This window comes from Ixodes scapularis, unplaced genomic scaffold (genome assembly GCF_016920785.2).
Source record: "Ixodes scapularis isolate PalLabHiFi unplaced genomic scaffold, ASM1692078v2 PGA_scaffold2__306_contigs__length_199485367, whole genome shotgun sequence".
Lineage (NCBI taxonomy): Eukaryota > Metazoa > Arthropoda > Arachnida > Ixodida > Ixodidae > Ixodes > Ixodes scapularis.
Window position 1 is genome coordinate 74,135,049 of NW_024609857.1, and position 20,415 is coordinate 74,155,463.

The 20,415-nt window shown below is 44.0% G+C and overlaps 1 protein-coding gene across 1 annotated transcript in view; it reads left to right on the forward strand.

Annotated features, from left to right (window-relative positions):
* Window positions 1-20,415, forward strand: part of LOC115328560 (serine dehydratase-like) — a 70,168-nt gene that overhangs the window by 20,958 nt on the left and 28,795 nt on the right. Inside the window, exons 3-4 of the mRNA XM_029989816.2 lie at window positions 2,901-3,129; window positions 7,628-7,667. Coding sequence (XP_029845676.2) covers window positions 2,901-3,129; window positions 7,628-7,667 — 269 coding nt within the window. The remainder of the gene's footprint in view (window positions 1-2,900; window positions 3,130-7,627; window positions 7,668-20,415) is intronic.

The following is a 20,415-nucleotide window of genomic DNA, read 5'->3' on the forward strand; positions in this document are numbered from 1 at the left end:
GTGTGGATAGTCATGTTGGAACGCTGGTCTGAACGTTAAGCTCCTATCGTACAGTGGCCAATGTGACTGTCGGTCCCCGAGAGCGATAGCGCTCTGGGGAAAAGACTGAACAGTACGAAAGTATGACGGAAAGTACGTATATTTACAATAAAAGTTTAGCATAAAAAAAAAAAACAGGTAAAATCGAAAAAAAACACGCTATCCTTTATTTTACTGTTTAAATATATTACGGTTCCTGTAGAAACTGCTCTCCAAGTGGCGCGCTAGGATGAGCGCTAGAAGTTTTCGAGCTCGCAACGGCGTAGCTCCGTACACTTAACAGTTGCCGCAAGTCGCGGCTTTGACTGCATTCAAGTTGATCGAAAAGCGATTTCTCTGCCCGTGAAGCATCACTTCCAGCTGAGTGAATATCCGCTCTACAAAGATTAATTCAAGACGGCGATTGCAGCCGTGCGCGAACAGCACAAATAGAAACACAAACACTACAATATAAATACTGGCTACGAAGGGCCGTGCGGGAAAACAAACTCATGGCTTGCAACCACATTGGAGCGGCTCGATTTATTGGCATTCAAATAATTACGGCATGATCGAGCGTTTTCTTTTTAATAAGAGATTCATCCCCTGAGCCATTAAAAATAGTCTCAGGTGTATGACATTGCTGGGAAAAAATGAACATGTTCGGAATATTTTTTATTGCTTAGGGAGTCACCGAAAAATTCCGTACGTTAAAAACGACCAGTATAAAAGACGGAAACGCAGGGCTCGGGAGTAGTGATCGGGGTAGTGTGCTGTTGTATTGATGTTTGTATGTGCGATGCCTGTGTATGCGTTCAATGTATGTTCACCTGATGCTTGTAGTGTGCGTAACGTGTCTACATGTGTTAGAGATTCCCGCACAAAAGGAACCGCAATTGTGGCGTAAGAAAATAAAAATATTTTTTTGTAAAACATAAATTGGGCGGTACCTAGCGCCACCTAGCCTAGCTACTTGCGATTACTCTGCTTGACCCTGCCATCTGGCGGCAAGCGATTTAACAACCTTTTACGCTACGCGGCTACGCCATAATTTCGTGTTACCGTGCTGAGATAATCCAAGAGGTTGCTTCGGATTTGCTTTTTTTTTTTGAGAGCGGCTTTTGGTTTTGCGGGCGAATGATTTTCACTTCTCCGTGATGTGCGGTTCACGCAACGGTTGACGAAGGAATTGTGGCTCGAGGAATAGCAAAGGTAAGGCATAAAGTGCGCGAACTGGGTGCCGGTTGTCTCCGTTGAACATCGCAGTGCTGACGATGAGAAGACTGAGTGACTGCATGCTTTCGAAACGTAAGTTTCTTTACCTGCAGGGGCAAAGAAACCTCGGAAATAAATACAGTTCGCGGAAAGCTCGTGTTACGTTTTTATTTGCTGCTCCTCTCGCTCCGTACAATAGACTTAGTCTTCTCGTTAAGCCTTATCGAGCTCGATTTGCTCGATTCGTGGCCGCCATAATGAGATGCAGTCGACGGAGCACTTTTGCTCACCTGCTTAAGGGACGAAAGTTTCTCCCTTTCTGAAGGAACATATGTGTCAAGAGCGTTCCTCCCTTTAGGGAGGACTATACTGACCCTTTTTTCTAAGAGTGCAGGACCATCGATTATCTCCCTGTATGCCACACGAATGCCGCGGCATACATGCAGACAACGGTGGAAAATGAAATGCATGGGGAGGTGGCGGACCTTTTTTAGAGCGCAGCTCTTAGGCGCCTGTTTCCGGCTTGAGCGGCGTCGCCGTCGGCGTCGTGGTCAGCGTAACCGTGAGGTCACGTGACTCCCCCTGAGGTCACGTGACCTCACGGGGGCCACGTGGCCCCCATGAGGCCACGCGGCCCCCGTGGTGGAGTAGGAGGCAGGATGACGAGGTGAGGAAGAGGGAGGAGGGGTATACCCTCCCTTCAGTACCCTTCCATCCTCCTCCTCAAGAGCTGCGCTCTAATTCCGCGTTACAGGGAGTTGTAAACGGCTTTCATTTTTTTCTAGATTTTGTTACATGGCCTCTGTGAATGCGAGGGTCTGCATGGTCCCACTTGTGTTTTGACTGAAACGAGATTGTCTACACAAAATGAAAATGCACTTTGGATCGGTCAACACTCCTAATATAAAATGTGCATTATCAATTTGGTTGTTTTCAGCAGCAAAAAAAAGGGATAGGCCCCTCTATCCCAACGTTTTGTTGTGGTGGCACGCCCATCTGGCCTTGTAGCAGCCGCTCCTGAAGCTTGCAGCGTGAAAATATGCCTCCGTCGCTCTCGCTCACCATGAGGGCCAAGTTCTACATACAATAAGCAACTCGCTCATCGCGCGCGCCAATGTGAACATCTGATTTTTTGTGATGCGATCTAGTCGTGCATCGCGTGTCTAGATCGCATCGCCGGTGTGAATACGTCTCCTTTTGTTGCTGCATCTCAGGGCTGAATAAGCCAGCAACAGAAGGACTCCCCCCGCCGTCTAGGTGAGCGAGAAACGAGAAGGGAGGCGAGAAGGATTTTCCTACGTTGCAGAAAACCTTTTCGTAAGTCAGGCGGTAAAGTACCACGCATATTTTTTTATTGCGACTCTTCACTTAAACTGGCTCCTCCTTACGGCTCTTTCAGTATGTCTGTCTGGCCACGCCTGCGTCAGAAAACTAAAGATGCTCCTAAAGCGGGGTGTGTTCTCCGACGAGCGAGCATGCTGTCCATTTCGTACCGTTGAGCACATCCATCCATCATATATCGATCTTCTTGACCAGCCTGTAGCTATAGTTAATAGAAACCAATTCAATGGGAAGTGCCAATTGTGGCATAAACCTGATCATGCCACCTTATGGGCACCGGTCTGTTACAAACTTTCTATATTTCGCTGTCGATGGAATTCACGCAGGGGGTGCAGAGCGGACATGACACGCTGGTGACGTCTTCTGGCGGCAATGCGGGCCTCGCTGTGGCTCACAGCGCACGCCGACTGGGAGTCAAGGCACGCGTCTACGTGCCCGATAAGACAAGCCGAGCCGTGGTCGGAGCCCTCGAGCAAGAAGGCGCCAACGTCATCGCCACAGGCAGTGTTTGGGACGACGCTGACCTCGCGGCAAGGGACTACGTCAGAATTCAAGGTTGTTACTTCCTCGCGCACCTTTGCTTCTAGAACTGACGAGTTTATTTCACCATTTAAACGTGGGTCAGGACTCATAAAACAGGTCTTAGAAGGCAACTTTAATGGTATATTGTCCTGAATAAAAACATAAACTTGATTCATAAACTTAAAATGAATGTTTAATGCGGTAAACTTCTGCCGAGAAACATAAAGTAACAAAGATATACTTTGACGGCGACGAAAGGAGGGCTGACGTCCCAAGCAGCCATGCGAAGCTACTTTTATAAGCGCGTGGGTATCTAGAAGTTTCCAAGCTAGAACAAACAACAAGATTCTCAAGTCATCTAATCTAGAACATTCCAATCATGCAACCAAAATAGAAATAAAAAGAACAAGCGGTGGCGGGGATCAAACCCCATTCTGATGTTAGCCTGAGACTGAGGCAGGAAAAGAGGAAGTTTTAAAGTAGAAGAAAAAGGAACAGTCGAGGATACGTCTCTAACACAGCTAAAGACAAGCTGTGTTAGATACGTATCCTCGACTGTTCCTTTTTCTTCTACTTTGAAACTTCCTCTTTTCCTGCCTCAGTCTCAGGCTAACATCAGAATGGTTAATTTCCACCAGCTCGCCTGCGCACTCACTACAATATCATCAAACCCCAGCCAGCGGCATGTGAGTCCAGCACGTTGCTGACTCAGCTTTGCGCGGTTAGTGTCACCAGGCCGCTGCAGTCCGCTGGTCACGGATGTTCACCGCGTTTGGGATACGTCCGGATCAGGGTTTTCTCGCCGCAAAAGTAAACTACGATCCCCATCAGCCTTCCCTGTTTGGGATCAGGTGCCCAAAGTTCTGATAACTCAGAATTATCCAATTCAAATATTTTAAACCGTTTCTGTTTTTATTAATTTTATTAATGTTCAGTGAAAAATCGAGGCCATTTATTTTTGACAGACGCTACCCATCACCCTATTTGCCGCTATTTGCTGAATAGAAACTTTTTAAACTCGCTTCTGACGTTTAGTTATATACCGGTAAGGCCTGAAATTGTTCTTGCGAAAACTGTCCACCAAAAGGCCTATTTCAGCTTTTGAGTAGGTACCTTTTAGTTAGTAAATCTAAATTCATGATTTCAATTAGAAACTGACTGAAATCACTTTAGAAATATTTAACATAAGTAGGCAACAGATTTGCCAGCGTTTATCTATGATAAAAATCGGCGGATGTTTTTTAGGTGTTTATAATACTTTTCAAAACTCGGTGTATTTCGACAATTCGGTACATACGTACGCTAAAAATGGTGATTATCGGTGACAAAAAACAAATTCAGGAAAAGCTAAGAGTTAAGATTGTTATTTAGATATGGATACTTCCTGATTACGCTTCACGCTTATGATAATGCCGTGCACGTCTACTTGCAAGACATGCAAGGACAACGAGTCTGAACGCGGGCCGAAAGTTCGAGTACTCTCTGGTGTAATTATCCGCAGCTTTTCGTTTTCTTTGTAGCTTGCTACCCTTCTGCTACGTGTCATGATAATGCATGAATCGCTCTCAAGCAAGATGCTTCTGCCACGCGGAAGGCAAGTTGCTCTTGCTTCCTTCGCAAACTGCTAACGACAGCCAGTGTAATTTCGAACGCTGTCGTCATGCTCTGACTGGAATAGAACAAAGACAATCTGTGGCGACCGACCAACTGATCTAGCAACTTTCTCGCGCCCTCTCTCATGCCTGCTCCCCAAGGTTAATGATTCTACTGATTCGGGACAGGCGAGGTGCTTAATGTTAGGTAAAAGCATGCGCCCGACAAACGTCTAAGGGAGGATTTCGACAAGAACATGTCTTTGCGTAGAGCAAACATTTCCGGAAATCGGTGCTTTATAGGGTTTTAACCGATTTGTTATTTTTGACATCGACGGATGTTTATTGGTGCTTATCGTTTAAAACGGAAAAGTCTACCCGGGAAGTCTTATTTGAGTGTCATTTCGGAAAGCCTTAATATGCTGCTCAAGACTCGTATTTTTGTAAGTTAAAGCTCAAGCCTTGCAGCTTCTAAGTAGCTTAAACCTGGGAAGGGTCTTAGCTAGAGCCAAGAAAGAGAAAAACCTTATGTTAGAGGTATTTTTTACCGCAAAGATGCATAAACCAAAAATACCATTCCGCACAGTAGTGTCGGAGCGAGATTCCTGGCTCAGGGCAGTTTCAGGATATCTGCGAGTCCACCTCAACTCACTGCAGATTGATAACCCTTTTAACATTCCAAACTCAATATCTGTTATAAAATTCTTAAAAGACAACAACCCAGAAGGATGTAGCGAATTTAGCATAGATGTGGAAAAGTTATATTACTCTATGCCCCATCATGAGCTCATGAAGAGCGTAAAAGAATGTATATCTGAACGCAACGATGAAACGAGGTTTAGAAACAAAAGTGGAGTCTCAGTAGAAGGGTTCCTTGAGCTTTTGTGTATGTATCTAAAATCCACGTTTATCGATTGGCAGGACAACGTTTATGTACAAAAGTTAGGTGTATGTAGATGTTCAAGAGTGGCCCCTATGCTGAGCAGTATTTTTCTAGGTAAAGTTGATAGGGCCCTTGAGCACAGGCTGGCGAAGAACACCAAAAAGGTTGTCAGATATGTAGATGATTACTTGGTTTTCGTAGAGAAAAACGATTTTAGTAGAAGAATGAGCGAAGTGTTAAGGACGTTCGCGGAGGAAGGGTTTGGACTCCGCTTCACTTCCGAGACTCCTAAGGAGTACAAAATTCAGTTTTTAGATGTCCTAGTTGATATGAAAGAAGATCATGTATGCAGGATGCACCACCCCAGATCCACGAAGAAATTACTAGACTATCGTTCAGCACACCCAAAGCTCGTAAAAAACGGTATTGCCTATTCCTGCTTACAGTCAGCGTTGACAAAAACCTGTTTTCATAAGATGAAAGAAAGCTTCTCAGTACAGGCCGCTAGACTCAGAGACTCTAATTTTCCCGACTCAATTATTACTTCAGCCTGCGATAAGGTGACTCGGTATATCAAGATTGATTCCAGAAAACCTGACAAAGAAAAAGCCAAGATAGACAAAAAAAAACAAAAAACGTCGCAGTTATTTCTTACATTCATCGTCTTTCACACGGGTTAAAGGGAGTCGGTTCGAGGTATGGGGTCAACGTAATTTTTTCAGCGCGTAACAAACTGAGCAGGATTATAAACGTGGTTAATAAGCATGCTGACAGAAAAAGTAAGCCAGAACCTTTTGGATGTCGCGTCAAGCATGGCATGAAGTTCGTGTCCTGTGCACAGGGGACCGTTTAGGAAATACCTTTCTCATGCGGTCACTCATATATAGGTCAGACGAGACGTTGCCTCAACATTCGTCTACGCGAACCCCACAGTTCATTAAAAGGTAACGCGTACTCCCATTTAGCTGTCCACTGCCGTGATTGTGGATGTGAGCCAAAATTTAATTACACAAAAGTGCTGTTTAAACGCAAGGATCAGCTATCGAGGGAGGTAGTAGAAGCTTATCATATAGCAAAACGAAAACCCGGGTGCGTGAGCCAACCATCCATTAGCCTAGTGGACAGTGAGGTAATCTTTTTGGACATGGGTTGACCTGAGAATTGAAGATCGAGATTGAAGATCCAAGAAAGAAGAAAAGAGGAGGAAGACGCGATGACTTATACCTGTGCTGGTGTGCTTTAATGTACTCGTGTGTTTTAATTCGATACGATTCACAATGTTGCGTGCTTAATGGCGAATGACTGGAAGAGGAAAAATAAGAAGCCGTCCTCGCGTGAACGTCTATGTATGTGTTCTGAATAGACAGTTGATAGTCAGCGCCTCGTCCTGTGTGTTCCTTCTTCTTGTCCGTGTGGTATTCGCGCTGTTTTTCAAAATGAATTCATACCAACTCGCCCAAATTTCAATTCTAGTAAAATTGGGCTAATTTAGCGGTTTTCGATTATGTACACAAAGTTTGTAATTGAAATCATGACTCAATTAAATGTTAGATATTCTAAAATAACCAAGAGCCTAATCATACTGAACGCTGTTCATTTCGCTAAATAAACCTTTTGGCAGATACCACTATGTCGTAAACTTTTCGATGCGATGTACACTGTCCGCAGCAGCAAGTTGGCCGGCATTCCGTGAAACACCCTGTAACATCGGTAGCTATAAAAAATACCATATGAGAATCAGGACAGACGAGGCTACTTTCGTATTCTGGTCAGTGAACTTGCACTTCTATCTACCATAATTCTCCCTCCATCCCCCCCCCCCCCCCCCCCAAAAAAAACAACAACAACAACAACAAAAAAAAAACTTTATTATTTTGAGTTTTTTTACGTGGAATTGAATTTCTGCTCACCGAAAAAATACTGTTTTTTTCCATTTATTCTTTGCATTAAACTTGAATAGGTCATCTGTGGAACCTTTGAAATTGTATTTAAAATCGCTCCGTGTTTCGGTTTCAATTACCTTTCTCGTGCATACGATATCTTATTTCTCACGCAGGAGGCTACTACTGCCATCCGTTCGACAACCCCATTGTCTGGTAAGTCACGTTCCATTTTTTCAACAGGGGAATGCGCGCTCGCTTTTATATATGTTTACATGACGCGACACTGTTAGTAAAAAGAAGCGATCGGCGGTTTTTCCCTATTTTTGTTCTTAGAATTGTAGGACATCTATAAAAACGGCATGAGGGGTGAATGGTCCTCGCTCGCCCGTCAGTACCCTGTCTGAAAAAAAAAGCCTCCGTGCTGTGTTTGCACTAACAGTTTCGCGCATTGTACACCTTCTGTGAGCGCATGAAGGCTGGCTCTGGCTTATAGTTACCATTTTCTTTGCTGAGACTGCGAACTGAACTATAAGCTTTTCCTCCCACTGTCGAGCATATGCCTAAATCCGCTCGATCCGCTCGAATGCGGGCAATGGCTCGTCCATATTTAATATGCCTGTCACAGATCGGCACTTTTCGGCCTGTCGCACCCCCTTTCCCTCCTCCTTGCCAAAGTGCTGGCAAGCTCTCTGGCGCGCCACAGAGAGGGCCGGCGAAGAAAGACAAACCCTGAATTCGGGGACACCGTAACGCTGTATGGCTAAAATAAAGATACCGAGGCTTATTTGCCTTTTTTTAAATCAAAATATATTTAAAAAAAAAAAAATCTTCCCCGGGATTTACAAGAAAAGATATTATCCAACAAAAACACATGAAGACAGCTACTGAAGTGAGTTTTTAAAGAGTATAAACACAATTGCTTTACGCCTAATTAACTTCCAGAGTATGCTGCAGCATAAGCAGTAGAAGGGAAGCCTCACCCACAAACTTCCTGCTCGCAGTGCATTGTGGCTTTCTCCTCTCCACCCGCATCCTCTCCAGCATTCGTTGGGCTGAAGTGGAAAGAGTGGGTGGCTTTGCGGGTGCTAAAGCTTCAAGGTGTCATGAAACGGTGTCCGGCTGGCGTGCAAACTCTGTTTAAAATCGTGTCATTTTGGAACTTTCAAGCGCAGATGCGCAGATTTTGGTATGCCAGTTGTCATGTAATATTATGCTAGATAAAAAGACTCACAGGGTCCAATTGCGCTGTTACCTGCGTGCAAATAAAAACAAAAATAGGGAAAACTGTGTCAGATTGGCCGGTCTCTTTGGCGAAAAGTAAATCCGGTTGCTGTGCCTTTTTTACTATACAAAAGTTCGTACTGGTGTAGGCCTTTAGCGACCATGAGTGGAAGTCTGAAATAATAAATAAAACGTGCTCTCCTGCCGCAATACAAGCAGTAGTTGAGGGTAGTACTGCCGGCTGACTCAACTGCTATTTAAGTTACGGAAAAAAGATATGCTAGTTGATCATTTAGCAAAATAGAACAACAGAGAGCTATAGGCTGATTTTGGAGTAGCCACAACTATTCTAAGAACGCGAACCACTTCACAACGGCAGCCACGAGCGAGAGTTCGATGTTCGGTAGAGCCCGCCGATACAGCCCAAAGATGGAGAACGGCAACCTCCCGGTTTGTCGTCTGCTAGCGGAGTCGGGCGCGTGCCCTCTCTCTCGTTTTACCCCGCCGAACCCGGTGAACTTCCCGGATGTGTGGAGAGGGCGCTGCGGTCGAACAAAATGGTGCCGCCCAGAGAGCAAAAAGAGCTCTCTGGCCGCCGTCATTTTGCGACTCGTGCGGCCCCTATCAGCCAGAAATTTTTGTCTCCCGCCTGAGCTGTGGAAACCCTGTCAGCAGGACTCCCGTGCATTCAGAGTTCGCCGGCTTTTCTTGAAAGTTTTTACTTTATTTGTCTGTTCAGGATGCTTACTCGTTTTGTGTTATCTTCCACTATGAAAACCAGGGACTACCAGGGGTCGTAGCCTGCTCGGCCTTCGCGGGAAACGAACTAAGAGAGCGAAGGTCAAGCAGCCCGGGACGTGGGCCGTTCGACGTTGTTCGAGGATTATTTCTGTTGAGATAATCTACGAAAAGCCTTCCCGGCTGTGTTCCCGGGTTTCGCGAAAAATAGCTGATTGGGTCGGGTTTGGAGTATGGGGACGGAATAGCCACGTTCGTTCATTTGCTTTGGTGCTGTGCAAAAAAAGCCGCTCTCTTCAAAACGTGCCTCAAAACAAAGCCGTATTCCGTCCGATCATCGTGAAGTGACTATCGCGGACACTGTATATTAGATATGATGTGTTATTTGAGACCTTTCTCAAATTACGTTCGGATAACGCGGCACCGTGGGATACGTAAAATATATTGTTCGATTGACGAGACTCGTTAGATTTCATGTTGTGAGCGAGGAATACCCATGCAGTTCGGCCATCCCGCGTGGACAAATATTTTACAGCTCGTGGAAAAAACGTGCGCCACTTATTATGGACACTAAATCCTTTGGTTCAGTTGGGAACGCGACAGAACAGCACACGACAAAACAGCACCCGACAAAACAGCACGGTCAAAACAGCGCGCGTCAAAACGGCACAGCGTCACAACAGCACAGCGTCAAAACAGCACGGCGACAAAACAGCACGCGTCAAAATAGCACGCGACAAAACAGCACGGCGTCAAAACGGCACAGCGACAGAAGAGCACGTGTCAAAACAGCACGTCGTCAAAACAGCACAACGAAAAACAGCACGCATGTAAAAAGGCTGTAATAGGTGCCGTTTTATGAAAACAAAACAGAACGTAAAGAAAAAGGGTTGGACACTGCATGGCATTATTTAACAGCTAGTGGAGAAAAAAAAAAAAAAAACGTACGCTGGCGGCGACGGGATTGCACGTGCATTTTTTTTTTTTTTTTTTTACTTCAAACGCTATATTTAGGGTTCATCGTTTTCGGGTTAAAGCGAATATAACCGGTAAAAGTACGCCGAATTCATTTTTCTACATTCAGGCTTAACTGAAAAAGTTCAGAATTTTCCAGGGCGTTTGGAGTGGTATGTGTGTTTGTGTGTGTGTGTGGGGGGGGGGGGATGTGACTCATAATTACGTTTTCGTGTTTTCGGATAAATTCGAAAAACACCCGCCGGTAAAAGTTTCATCTATTCGTATTTATCTGATAAACTCTGAATTTCGATATGCCAATCCCCCCCCCCCCCCGCCCCCCCCCCCCCCACCCACCCACCCACCCACCCACCCACCCACCCACCCACCCACACACACACACACACACACACACACACACACACACACACACACACACACACACACACACACACACACACACACACACACACACACACACACACACACACACACACACACACACACACACACACACACACACACACACACACACACACACACACACACACACACACACACACACACACACACACACACACACACACACACACACACACACACACACACACACACACACACACACACACACACACACACACACACACACACACACACACACACACACACACACACACACACACACACACACACACACACACACACACACACACACACACACACACACACACACACACACACACACACACACACACACACACACACACACACACACACACACACACACACACACACACACACACACACACACACACACACACACACACACACACACACACACACACACACACACACACACACACACACACACACACACACACACACACACACACACACACACACACACACACACACACACACACACACACACACACACACACACACACACACACACAAATATATTTTACAATTAATGGTTTAATCAGCGCGTAGAGTAAATGTCCTGGGAAAATGCCACCACACATATCTTTCGAATTTCGGTCAGGACAACAGGTCAATGCACTATCGGGTCAAGACAAAAGTTACTGTTTATGTTTCTGGTTTGGGTCATACTATTTGTGCCTGAGGGGAAGGAGAGGTTGTGGTTTTGTAACCGCGAAAGCTATGGACCATAGAAATTACATAAAGTGAAAAAGAGGACAATTGAAACTTCTCTATTACATTCTTTTCCACTCTATCTCTTGCGGCCGCGCCGTAGGTTGATGGAATAGCATGGAATAAATACAGGCTTCCCAGCGACTACCTCATGTAGGTTATTGATTTTAAAGTATCGACGTTTATCGAAATAACACTTGTGTGCCACTTTTGTTCTAGGACAAATTAGTTTTGCCAGTAGTAATGGCACCAACGCCAAATCCGACTGAAGAAAATATTATTTGATACAATCGCGTTTTTTTTTTTTCGTCCAGCATACGTTTACATTTGGATATTGTTTGTTTATTTTTAATAAGAAACACTGCGAATTTGAGCTCCAAATTTCGGAGAATTCGGAATAAAAAAAAAGAAACTCCGATAAACTCCGAATTTTCGGCGAAAAATAAACTCTGAAAAACACCCTCCGAACTTGACGAAAACTAAACTCCGAAAACACGGAGCCCTACTCATTACTGACCACATGACAACTTCCTTTCGCAGTTTTCAGTGCGTCTGCGAGTTCGGTTCAACTTTCAACATAAGCTTCGGGGGCGCAGGGGTCCTCAGGACGAAATCTGGGTTTTTCACCTGACAGAGGTTTGTGCCGAATTCTAAGTTAAAAGAAGAGAGTTTAATCGTGAAATCAAACAGCGAAAATCAAGAGCGTCCGTAGATGCCGCGCATTGTTTAACACCCCTAGCTTCCGTCTATTAGAGGAGGGCATAAATACGAGTGTTTTATTGTCATTTCTGAAGTCGGCGCGAATTTATCACCTCTCGCAGTTGTGAAAATGGGGGAAAACGCACAGAGTACAATGCTTGCTAATTTCTCCATTTTGATGTTTGCCTCTCCGACCGAAGTGGTACTGGAGCTCATGCTAGTCCTGTGTACAAGTACGAGCACACGACGATAATGTCAGATACGATAAGGCCCCAGTGCATTTTACAGAACAGGTCACGTCGGCTGCCAAAGACGGCAACAAATAAGAAGACCAGTACGTGGTACTCAATATACATTTTACACAAACGCTTTTAATTATTGCATTTTCGTTAGTATACTGGTTTTCGTCAATAAGCCTAATATAACTGAGAAGTTTATGAGTCTACAAATATTCACCGCAATAAACCGAAAACTTTTGTTTGGAATAAAAAACGAAAAAAAAGTGCACGGAATTTCAAATAATACAAACCGAAAACGCCGAACCCTAGTTATATTGTCAATGTCATGTTTTGACGCTGCGCTGTTTTGTCGCGTGCTATTTTGACGCGTGCTGTTTTGTCGCCGTGCTGTTTTGACGCTGTGCTGTTTTGACGCGTGCTGTTTTGACCGTGCTGTTTCGTCGCGTGCTGTTATGTCGTGTGCTGTTTTGTCATGGTGCCGGTTCAGTTACTATACTCTGTTTCATACTTAGTGTGCAACGCTGTCAAAGCTATTGGCGCGAGCATTGGACTTGATCTCGTTATCATTTGCACGCGTTCTCGCGCAAACAAAACCATAGATGAAGCCACGCGCTCGCGCAAGTAGCTTTGACAGCGTTGCACGCTAAGTATGAAACAGAGTATACTTATGTAGTATGCTTACGGCAAGATCAACGGCGAGTTTCCATGAGTAACAAACCTCGTCGTAACATAACGTAAGGAGTCGCTCGGTTCCGCTTTAAAGGCTGGTTCACACAGCCTCGATTCCTTACGTTACGTTACGTAAGCTTACGTACAAACCACCGGTATATGTGTACTTCATATCAAGCGTGGCTAATAATTCGACAAGGTAGCGTGGCACGCGACATTCGAGACACGAATGTTTCGGTTACTTAGACGCAGACTTGTACGTAGTTCAACTACTCTACTCAAGTTACTGTAGTTTAACTACTTTTCTGAGTAGTTTAGTAACTTTCAATTACATTTGTATTTCGGTAATTAGTAGTTTACTTTAAATATTTTTTCTAAGTAACTTCTACTCAAATTACAAATTACTTTCGAATTTTAGTGTTTCTTTTGCCTATCAGCAAACATTCTTGCACAAAAGAGATAAGATATTGGAAGATCAGCTGATATTTGCAAAGAAGGGAAGCATGTGGCGTAGGAAAGGAGAGTCCGAAACCCCCCAAAAATTTCAGAGCCCCCCCCCCCACTGCAACAACACTGCTACGAGGCATGGGGAGGAAACAGACACGACGCAAGAGTGGCGGCGTTTCTTTGTGTCCCGACCCTCAAGAAGACTTGACCCATTTGAGGAAAGGGCTGGTCTCCGCTTCTCCTGAACGTAGAAACTCTCGCCCACAACAGGAGGTGTACACACTGCATCCTCACTCAAAGCAGCAACAAAATTCAGCACCTGCTCTGAAGCTCATCTGGTGCTCCCATTATTTGCGCTGTACTCTAAGAATCGCGTGCTAAAGGTCAACGCAGAGGGGACCTTTTAACGTTGCCTTTTCTTCCAAAACTCAAAATATGCAGATCTTAAACGATTCGAAGATCGTTCGAAAAACCTTAGTAATTTCCCCAACGTTTTTATATAAAAATAATAAACAAGCAGTGTTGGGATGTACTCTAAGTACATGGTACTTAAAGTACTACTGCTTAGAAAACTTGTACTTTACTTGAAGTACATTTTTTTGGGCATGTACCTGCACTTTGCGAGTAAGCTTCCGACTTCAATGTACATTCCCTGAATTTGAAAACAAAAAAATGGCGTATCGTTGTCTGAAAACGCGCTCTTTCGAGATGTCATCTGGTCATTTTCCGAGTGAAGTAATGGCGGCTTTAAGACCGACACATATAATTATAAGTCGGTTGTGTCAAATAGCTCGTCAGCTAGAGTAAAACAACTACTCTGCGGCGACTTGACTTTATACAATATTTGCTGCCATTTCCGTAAAAAAACTGATGCACCTCCGATTACCCCTGGAGCAATGCATACCAGTTAAAAAAACACTGTACAGGGAATGAAAGGGCATCATGAAAGATTGTGTTAAAAGTACTTGTACGTTACCTTGAAATATATTGCATTTATAGTAAGTTACTTCAAGTACATTGCACCCGATGTACCTACTACTTTACTTGAAGTACATAACCTCTCATTTACTTTGTACTTTACTTCATGTACGTACTTTTAGATGTACTTTACGCAACACTGTGGACAAGCGAACACTATAAAAAAAAAATCAAGCTCAGGTGGTGCTAAGCCTCAAAGTAGAAATTACACATTTGCACTACATCATTGACGAAACAAACAAGAAAGTACAAAACAATTAGGATCGCAGAAGCACGACCAGCTAAAATTGTAAATGGTATAGGGTGATTTCAGATAAGATCGACCAAAGGGTGGCTGGTCGACATTTTTAAATCAACTGATGTTTTTATGTGACATTGTCTAGTGTCTGGTATAAACGAATCCACACTTAGTTTTGACCACAAAAAAAAAATTTGGAGACAAGAAAAATCGTAAGGCAGGGAGAGGTGGACAGTTGCAATAACGCGCACTGATGGAGGGGGCAAGTTTGAAAGTGAATAATTAAAACAATAAAATTAGGAGAATTTTAAAACTTTTTACAAACAAACTATGGGTACAACTTGCTTGTAATATAAAGTAATAATATTTATTAAAAATTTATTTAGTTTTCTAAAAATTGCCAAACATGCCTGCTCGAACGACAAATGGCAAACTTTGGAAATCTGTATCTCATGAAATAATTTAATCATTATTACATAACTTGCAGACATTATTTTACTAATATATGGCTATTATTGAAAAAATAAATAAGGTATCTGAGTGACACAATAGTTACAATATATTTAGGCAAACATGGGAAAAAAATCAAACAAAGAAAAATTCCAATGCGAATAAAAAGAAAACGCCACCTTCGATTTTTTTTAAATTTGGGTACCCTGTAATACTCTATTTCGGCATTCATTTCTATTAAAAACATGTTGCATCATTGCACTGTGAAAGAAGAAACAACTCCCCAAAGTAGGGTCCTTTTTCAATGCCTACACTTAGCAGTGTCCTATACAAGAAGTGACTCTGAGTTCCAGTTTCATGAAACTTGCACAAATCTTTTATATACATTTATTCAGATGAGGTCATTGATAAAAAGAGCGATCGGTCACACAGTAAAAGGGAGGAGAAACTATATACAGAATTTTACACAAGCGTACAAAGTGGTATCATATTAGAGACTAATGATTTGAGAAAAGATGATGCAGTGTGAAGTTGTACCTTCCGGTATATTTTACATCTAGAGTAAAATAAATAACTTTACTTCCACACACAAAAACAAAGATATAATAGTAAGATATTTAGGTTGGCTGTGTATTTACGATTACAAACAATTTCAGGTGACGGATGCCATAGTGCCTAACTGGAGCAGCTTCGATGCTCTCGGTGTATGAATGAATCGTGGCGAGCCGATATATTTTATCCTGCTCGAGGATAACATTTTGGGATTTTTTTTATAGTGATCAGATAAAAATTATTAGTAACCACCAACAAAAACAGTAGGTTAAATACCCCGTGAAGAAAAATGTGATAAATAAGATGCCCCTGCATTCAAAATGAGCAGTCCTTGGGAAATCAAATTCGGCACTTTTCGCTAAGGTTTTCCTCGCTGTACCCATTTAATAAAGTTGCTTCCAAGCAGATCCGACTGTCCGTGCTACATATACGTCACAGGTCCCTTCTGTTGATGACTTGCTGAGCCGCCACGCGTGCCAAGACTGAATGCCAGGGAAGGCGCGCACCGTCAGCCACTCTTCTTTTTTCTGTTCACGATACCGAACAACCTCATTTTCGTCCAGATATACAAGATGCACGCCTTTCAGTTTCTTTGATAGAACGCTCACCATTGTCCTGGCCGTCTGAATTGCGCTTACTGAACGTTCTCTCAGGTTGTTCAGCGTGGCCTGGTGCTTCACGAGTCCGCCAACTCCGTCACATGCATTTTTCCCATGTCCAGATGCAGAAAATAACCACTGGGCTTGTGGGCAATCGTTCTTTGCAAATTGGTGAAGCTGGTAGCGATTCTTGAAATGACTGGCGGCGCCGTCACTTACGTACGTCACGTGCGAGTATACCGCAACGTTGTCTTCAACCCACTCCTTCACTTTTTCTAGAGCCAAGCAAGCGTGAGCGGCGTCGTGACACAGGTCCTCACTGATGATAGCAAAGCTGTTTGTAGATTTTCTTGTCGTCACTACACATGTAAATATCGAAACTTGTTTTTTTTTCCCAGTGATATGCTTGCACTTCGTCAGGAAGCACGATGGTCCAGTTTTCAGCAAAGTCAAAATGAAAGACAATGCTCCCGCGTTGCATGCACTGTTTTTCATCGTAGATCGCGTTACCTTGCGTTTGCCGGATATGGTTGTGAAGTACCCAACTTCCAACCGTCACTTGGATGACTTTTAGGAAAGTCTCAGGTTCCAAAATTTTTTTCACAAGGTCGCCGGACTCCCATGTTGCAAGCACAATCTCTTCATCCTCCGGGATATCAAGTTCCTGGAGTGTAAGAAACTGGCCTTTTGGGCAGTGATCACAGTCTCTTTGAAGGCACAGTTCTGTTGCTGGGTCGCACAGAAATGCCGAGTTCATTTCACCAGTGTTGAATGTTGAGCCTGTAACGTTCTCTAGAGCGGCAATACAAAGATAATAATTGGCGCAGCGCACACAAACGCACACTTCCTGGTGTGGAATACATTGGACCCATCTAGGGCGCAACGAATAAAATTTCGTTAGCCCAACGCCGGAATCGGGATGCTTGTCTTTGTATATACGGAAGGCCTCTCGTATTGAGCGTGTCATGAAGCGCTTTGGCACGAACGTTTTCTCTCCGTTGAGCATGACAGAGATGACGTCCTTCTGGTTGGGACTTTGGCGCGAACATTGTAGCTCGTCTTTCGTGAAGTACTCTAGGGCAGCAGACAGGTTCTCAGGGCTCACCTTGCACCTCGTGTAAGGATCCGGCTCATACCACACGCCATGCTTTTCCTTGAGTTTTCGGGATTTACTGATGAGGTACATTGAGGCCTGTGGAATCATCTTTTGAACCTCATTCTTCGTCAGTGTTGACAGCAGGAGTGTAAGCAGTTGACAACGTTCCCGGAGAGAGGTGGCGGTTTCAAAGGCCTGCCGAATGTTGTCCACCCACTCAGTGCATGTGGAGCATGTTGGTTCGGACGACCCCGATGGTGCGTCCCTGTCGTACGCAATACGTAGCCTTGAGCGTATATTCTTGACAGCAACCTGCTCCAGTTCTGTCTGCTTTCTCTTGACATAGGCAGGCCTGTCCCGACTTCTTACGACGCTTGGTTGTCTCAGCGGCGACACATCTGTAGGTAGTATGCTGCGATTTAGATCTTCAATTGCTTCTTCAGCTGGCACAAATATGTCAGGGCACTGCTCTGAGCTTCGCATCGAGATCTCCTTAGTGATGTGCATGAAGCAATGGTAGCACAGGTAGTCCGTCGCACTCACTTTGGTGGAACAGTCAGGCGGAAGAATTTGCTTCAACGAGTTTAGGTCCAACTCGCCAACACTTCGAAAATTCCGCTGCTTTGGTATAGTCTTTTTGTGTTTGCAAAAGTAATCTGCACAAAACACTCGTTCGGAGCTCCAGGACGTCTTCATAATGTATACATAAATAATAGAAATTAAACCCCAACTGATGGCATATAATTGCCAAGTGAAAGAACTACTGGGTGCACAAGTGACAAGTCCGAGGCTGAGGAGCTCACTCACTGCAAACGTACATTTGAAAAGAGAGGTCACAACTGAGGCTGTCGGCAAAGCTTGATCCACTTCAAAGGAAGAAAGAGGGAAAGTCTCCAGACAAAAAATTGTGGTCAGCGGCCTTCGAAAAAGACTTTCCGGAATTGCAGTGTCGTCCCTCCACGCGCTGATATGAAAGCACCCGAGCTTCTACCACGTGGTTCATGACACAGCCTGAGCCGTGTCGGCGACCGGTTCGCGAGGGGTTGGCGGTGGGGTTACGTTGATGGTCACTCGGATTTGCCCTTGCTGTACTGAGCTACCGCCTGCAGTGCCTTATCGCCGGCTGGTGTCAACAACGAGAACACACACACCCTGTCTACACCAAAACTACAAGCGTTCACCGCACACGCGTCGCCGCCGCTTTTAAGCTTTTGTGAAATTGCTTTCTTTTGCCGCGGAGAACCGCCTTATCTTAACTACGCGCCTGAAATCCTTCCAGGCGGGCGTACACAATATCAAGCGTTTCGAGAAATGCCCGTGGAGTAGAACTATGGGAAAATTCGGAGCCCGCGATGTCGATATCGTCGCCGTTGTGTTAGTACGCCGTCGCGTACTGCAGTCCCCCGTTGGGGGAGGGGGGGCGGGGCGGTCTTACTACGATAACATGGCGACAGCGTTTACACTCTATGTATTTACGCGAGGCTCGAGTATTTGGGGGATAATGCTGCCGGTTGGTGTGCCCCTTTGCGCCTGATATTATCGCCCGTGACGCCAGCGAGTGAGATGGCGACAGGCATGACTGCTCAGTAAACAGGCGTCGGCGGCCATGTTTTGCTGGTTGAAGCGAACCCCCTTGTCCTTGACAGCGAGCGGGGAAATGCGAAAAAAAGATTGTATCGGCCGTTTTGCCAGAACTAGCAACGAGTGTCGTCTGCGGTTTCCGGCCACTATTTTGCCATAATCGTGAGCTTAGCGAGGAAATGATTTTTGCTAGCCACAGAACACTACCACGCAGAAAGGGAATGCTTGAACATGTTTTTGTTCTGGATATATATCAGGGATATATATGAGAGAGAGAGAGAGAGAGAGAGAGAGAGAGATGAAGGTAGAGCGGAAGAGGGAATAGCATATAGTGTCGCAGGAGAATAAAGTAAACAAAGTTCCTAGTGGCCGATGGCTGCATGATCTTTTCTCGGATCACTAGTCCGTAATATGATACCTCTTTGTACACAGTAGTTTCTCCTTAATTTAAGTGTGTGAACGATTTCTTTAGTTATCATTGGCCTCATCTGAATAAAAATATATAAAAGATGTGTGTTGGTTTCATGAAACTGGAACTCAGAGTCAGTTCTTGTACAAAACACTGCTAAGTGTAGGCTTTGAAAAAGGACCCTACTTTGGGGAGTTGTATCTTCTTTCTCCATAAAATGATGCAACATGTTTTTAATGGAAATGAATGCCGAAATAGAGTATAACAGGTTACCTAAATTTAAAAAAAATCGAGGGTGGTGTTTTTTTTTTATTCGCATCGGAATTTTTCTTTGTTTGATTTTTTTCCCATGTTTGACTAAATATATCCTAACTATTGTATCACACAGATACCTTAGTTATTTTTTAAATATTAGCTATATATTAGTAGAATAATATCTGCAAATTATATCATAATGATTAAATTATTTCATGAGATACAGACCTCCAAAGTTTGCCATTTGTCGTTCGAGCAGGCATGTTTGTCAATTTTTAGAAAAATAAATAAATTTTAAATAAATATGATTACTTTATATTACAAGCAAGCTATACCCATAGTTTGCGCCTAAAACGTATTAGAGTTCTCCTAATGTTATCGCTTTAGTTATTCGCTCTCAAACGGGCCCCCTCCATCAGTGCGCGTTAATGCAACTGTCCACCACCTCATGCATTACGATTTTTCCTGTCCCCAAGTATTTTTTCTAGTCAAAACTAAGTTTGGATTCGTTCATACCAGACACTAGACAATAACCTATAAAAACATCAGTTGATTTGAAAATGTCGACTAGCCATCCTTGGGTCGATCTTTTCTGAAATCACCCTATAATTGATTCTCCAGAGCTACTCAGTCACATCTATACTTGCACGTTCCTCGTAAGTCTTGTAGACTTTAGACTTT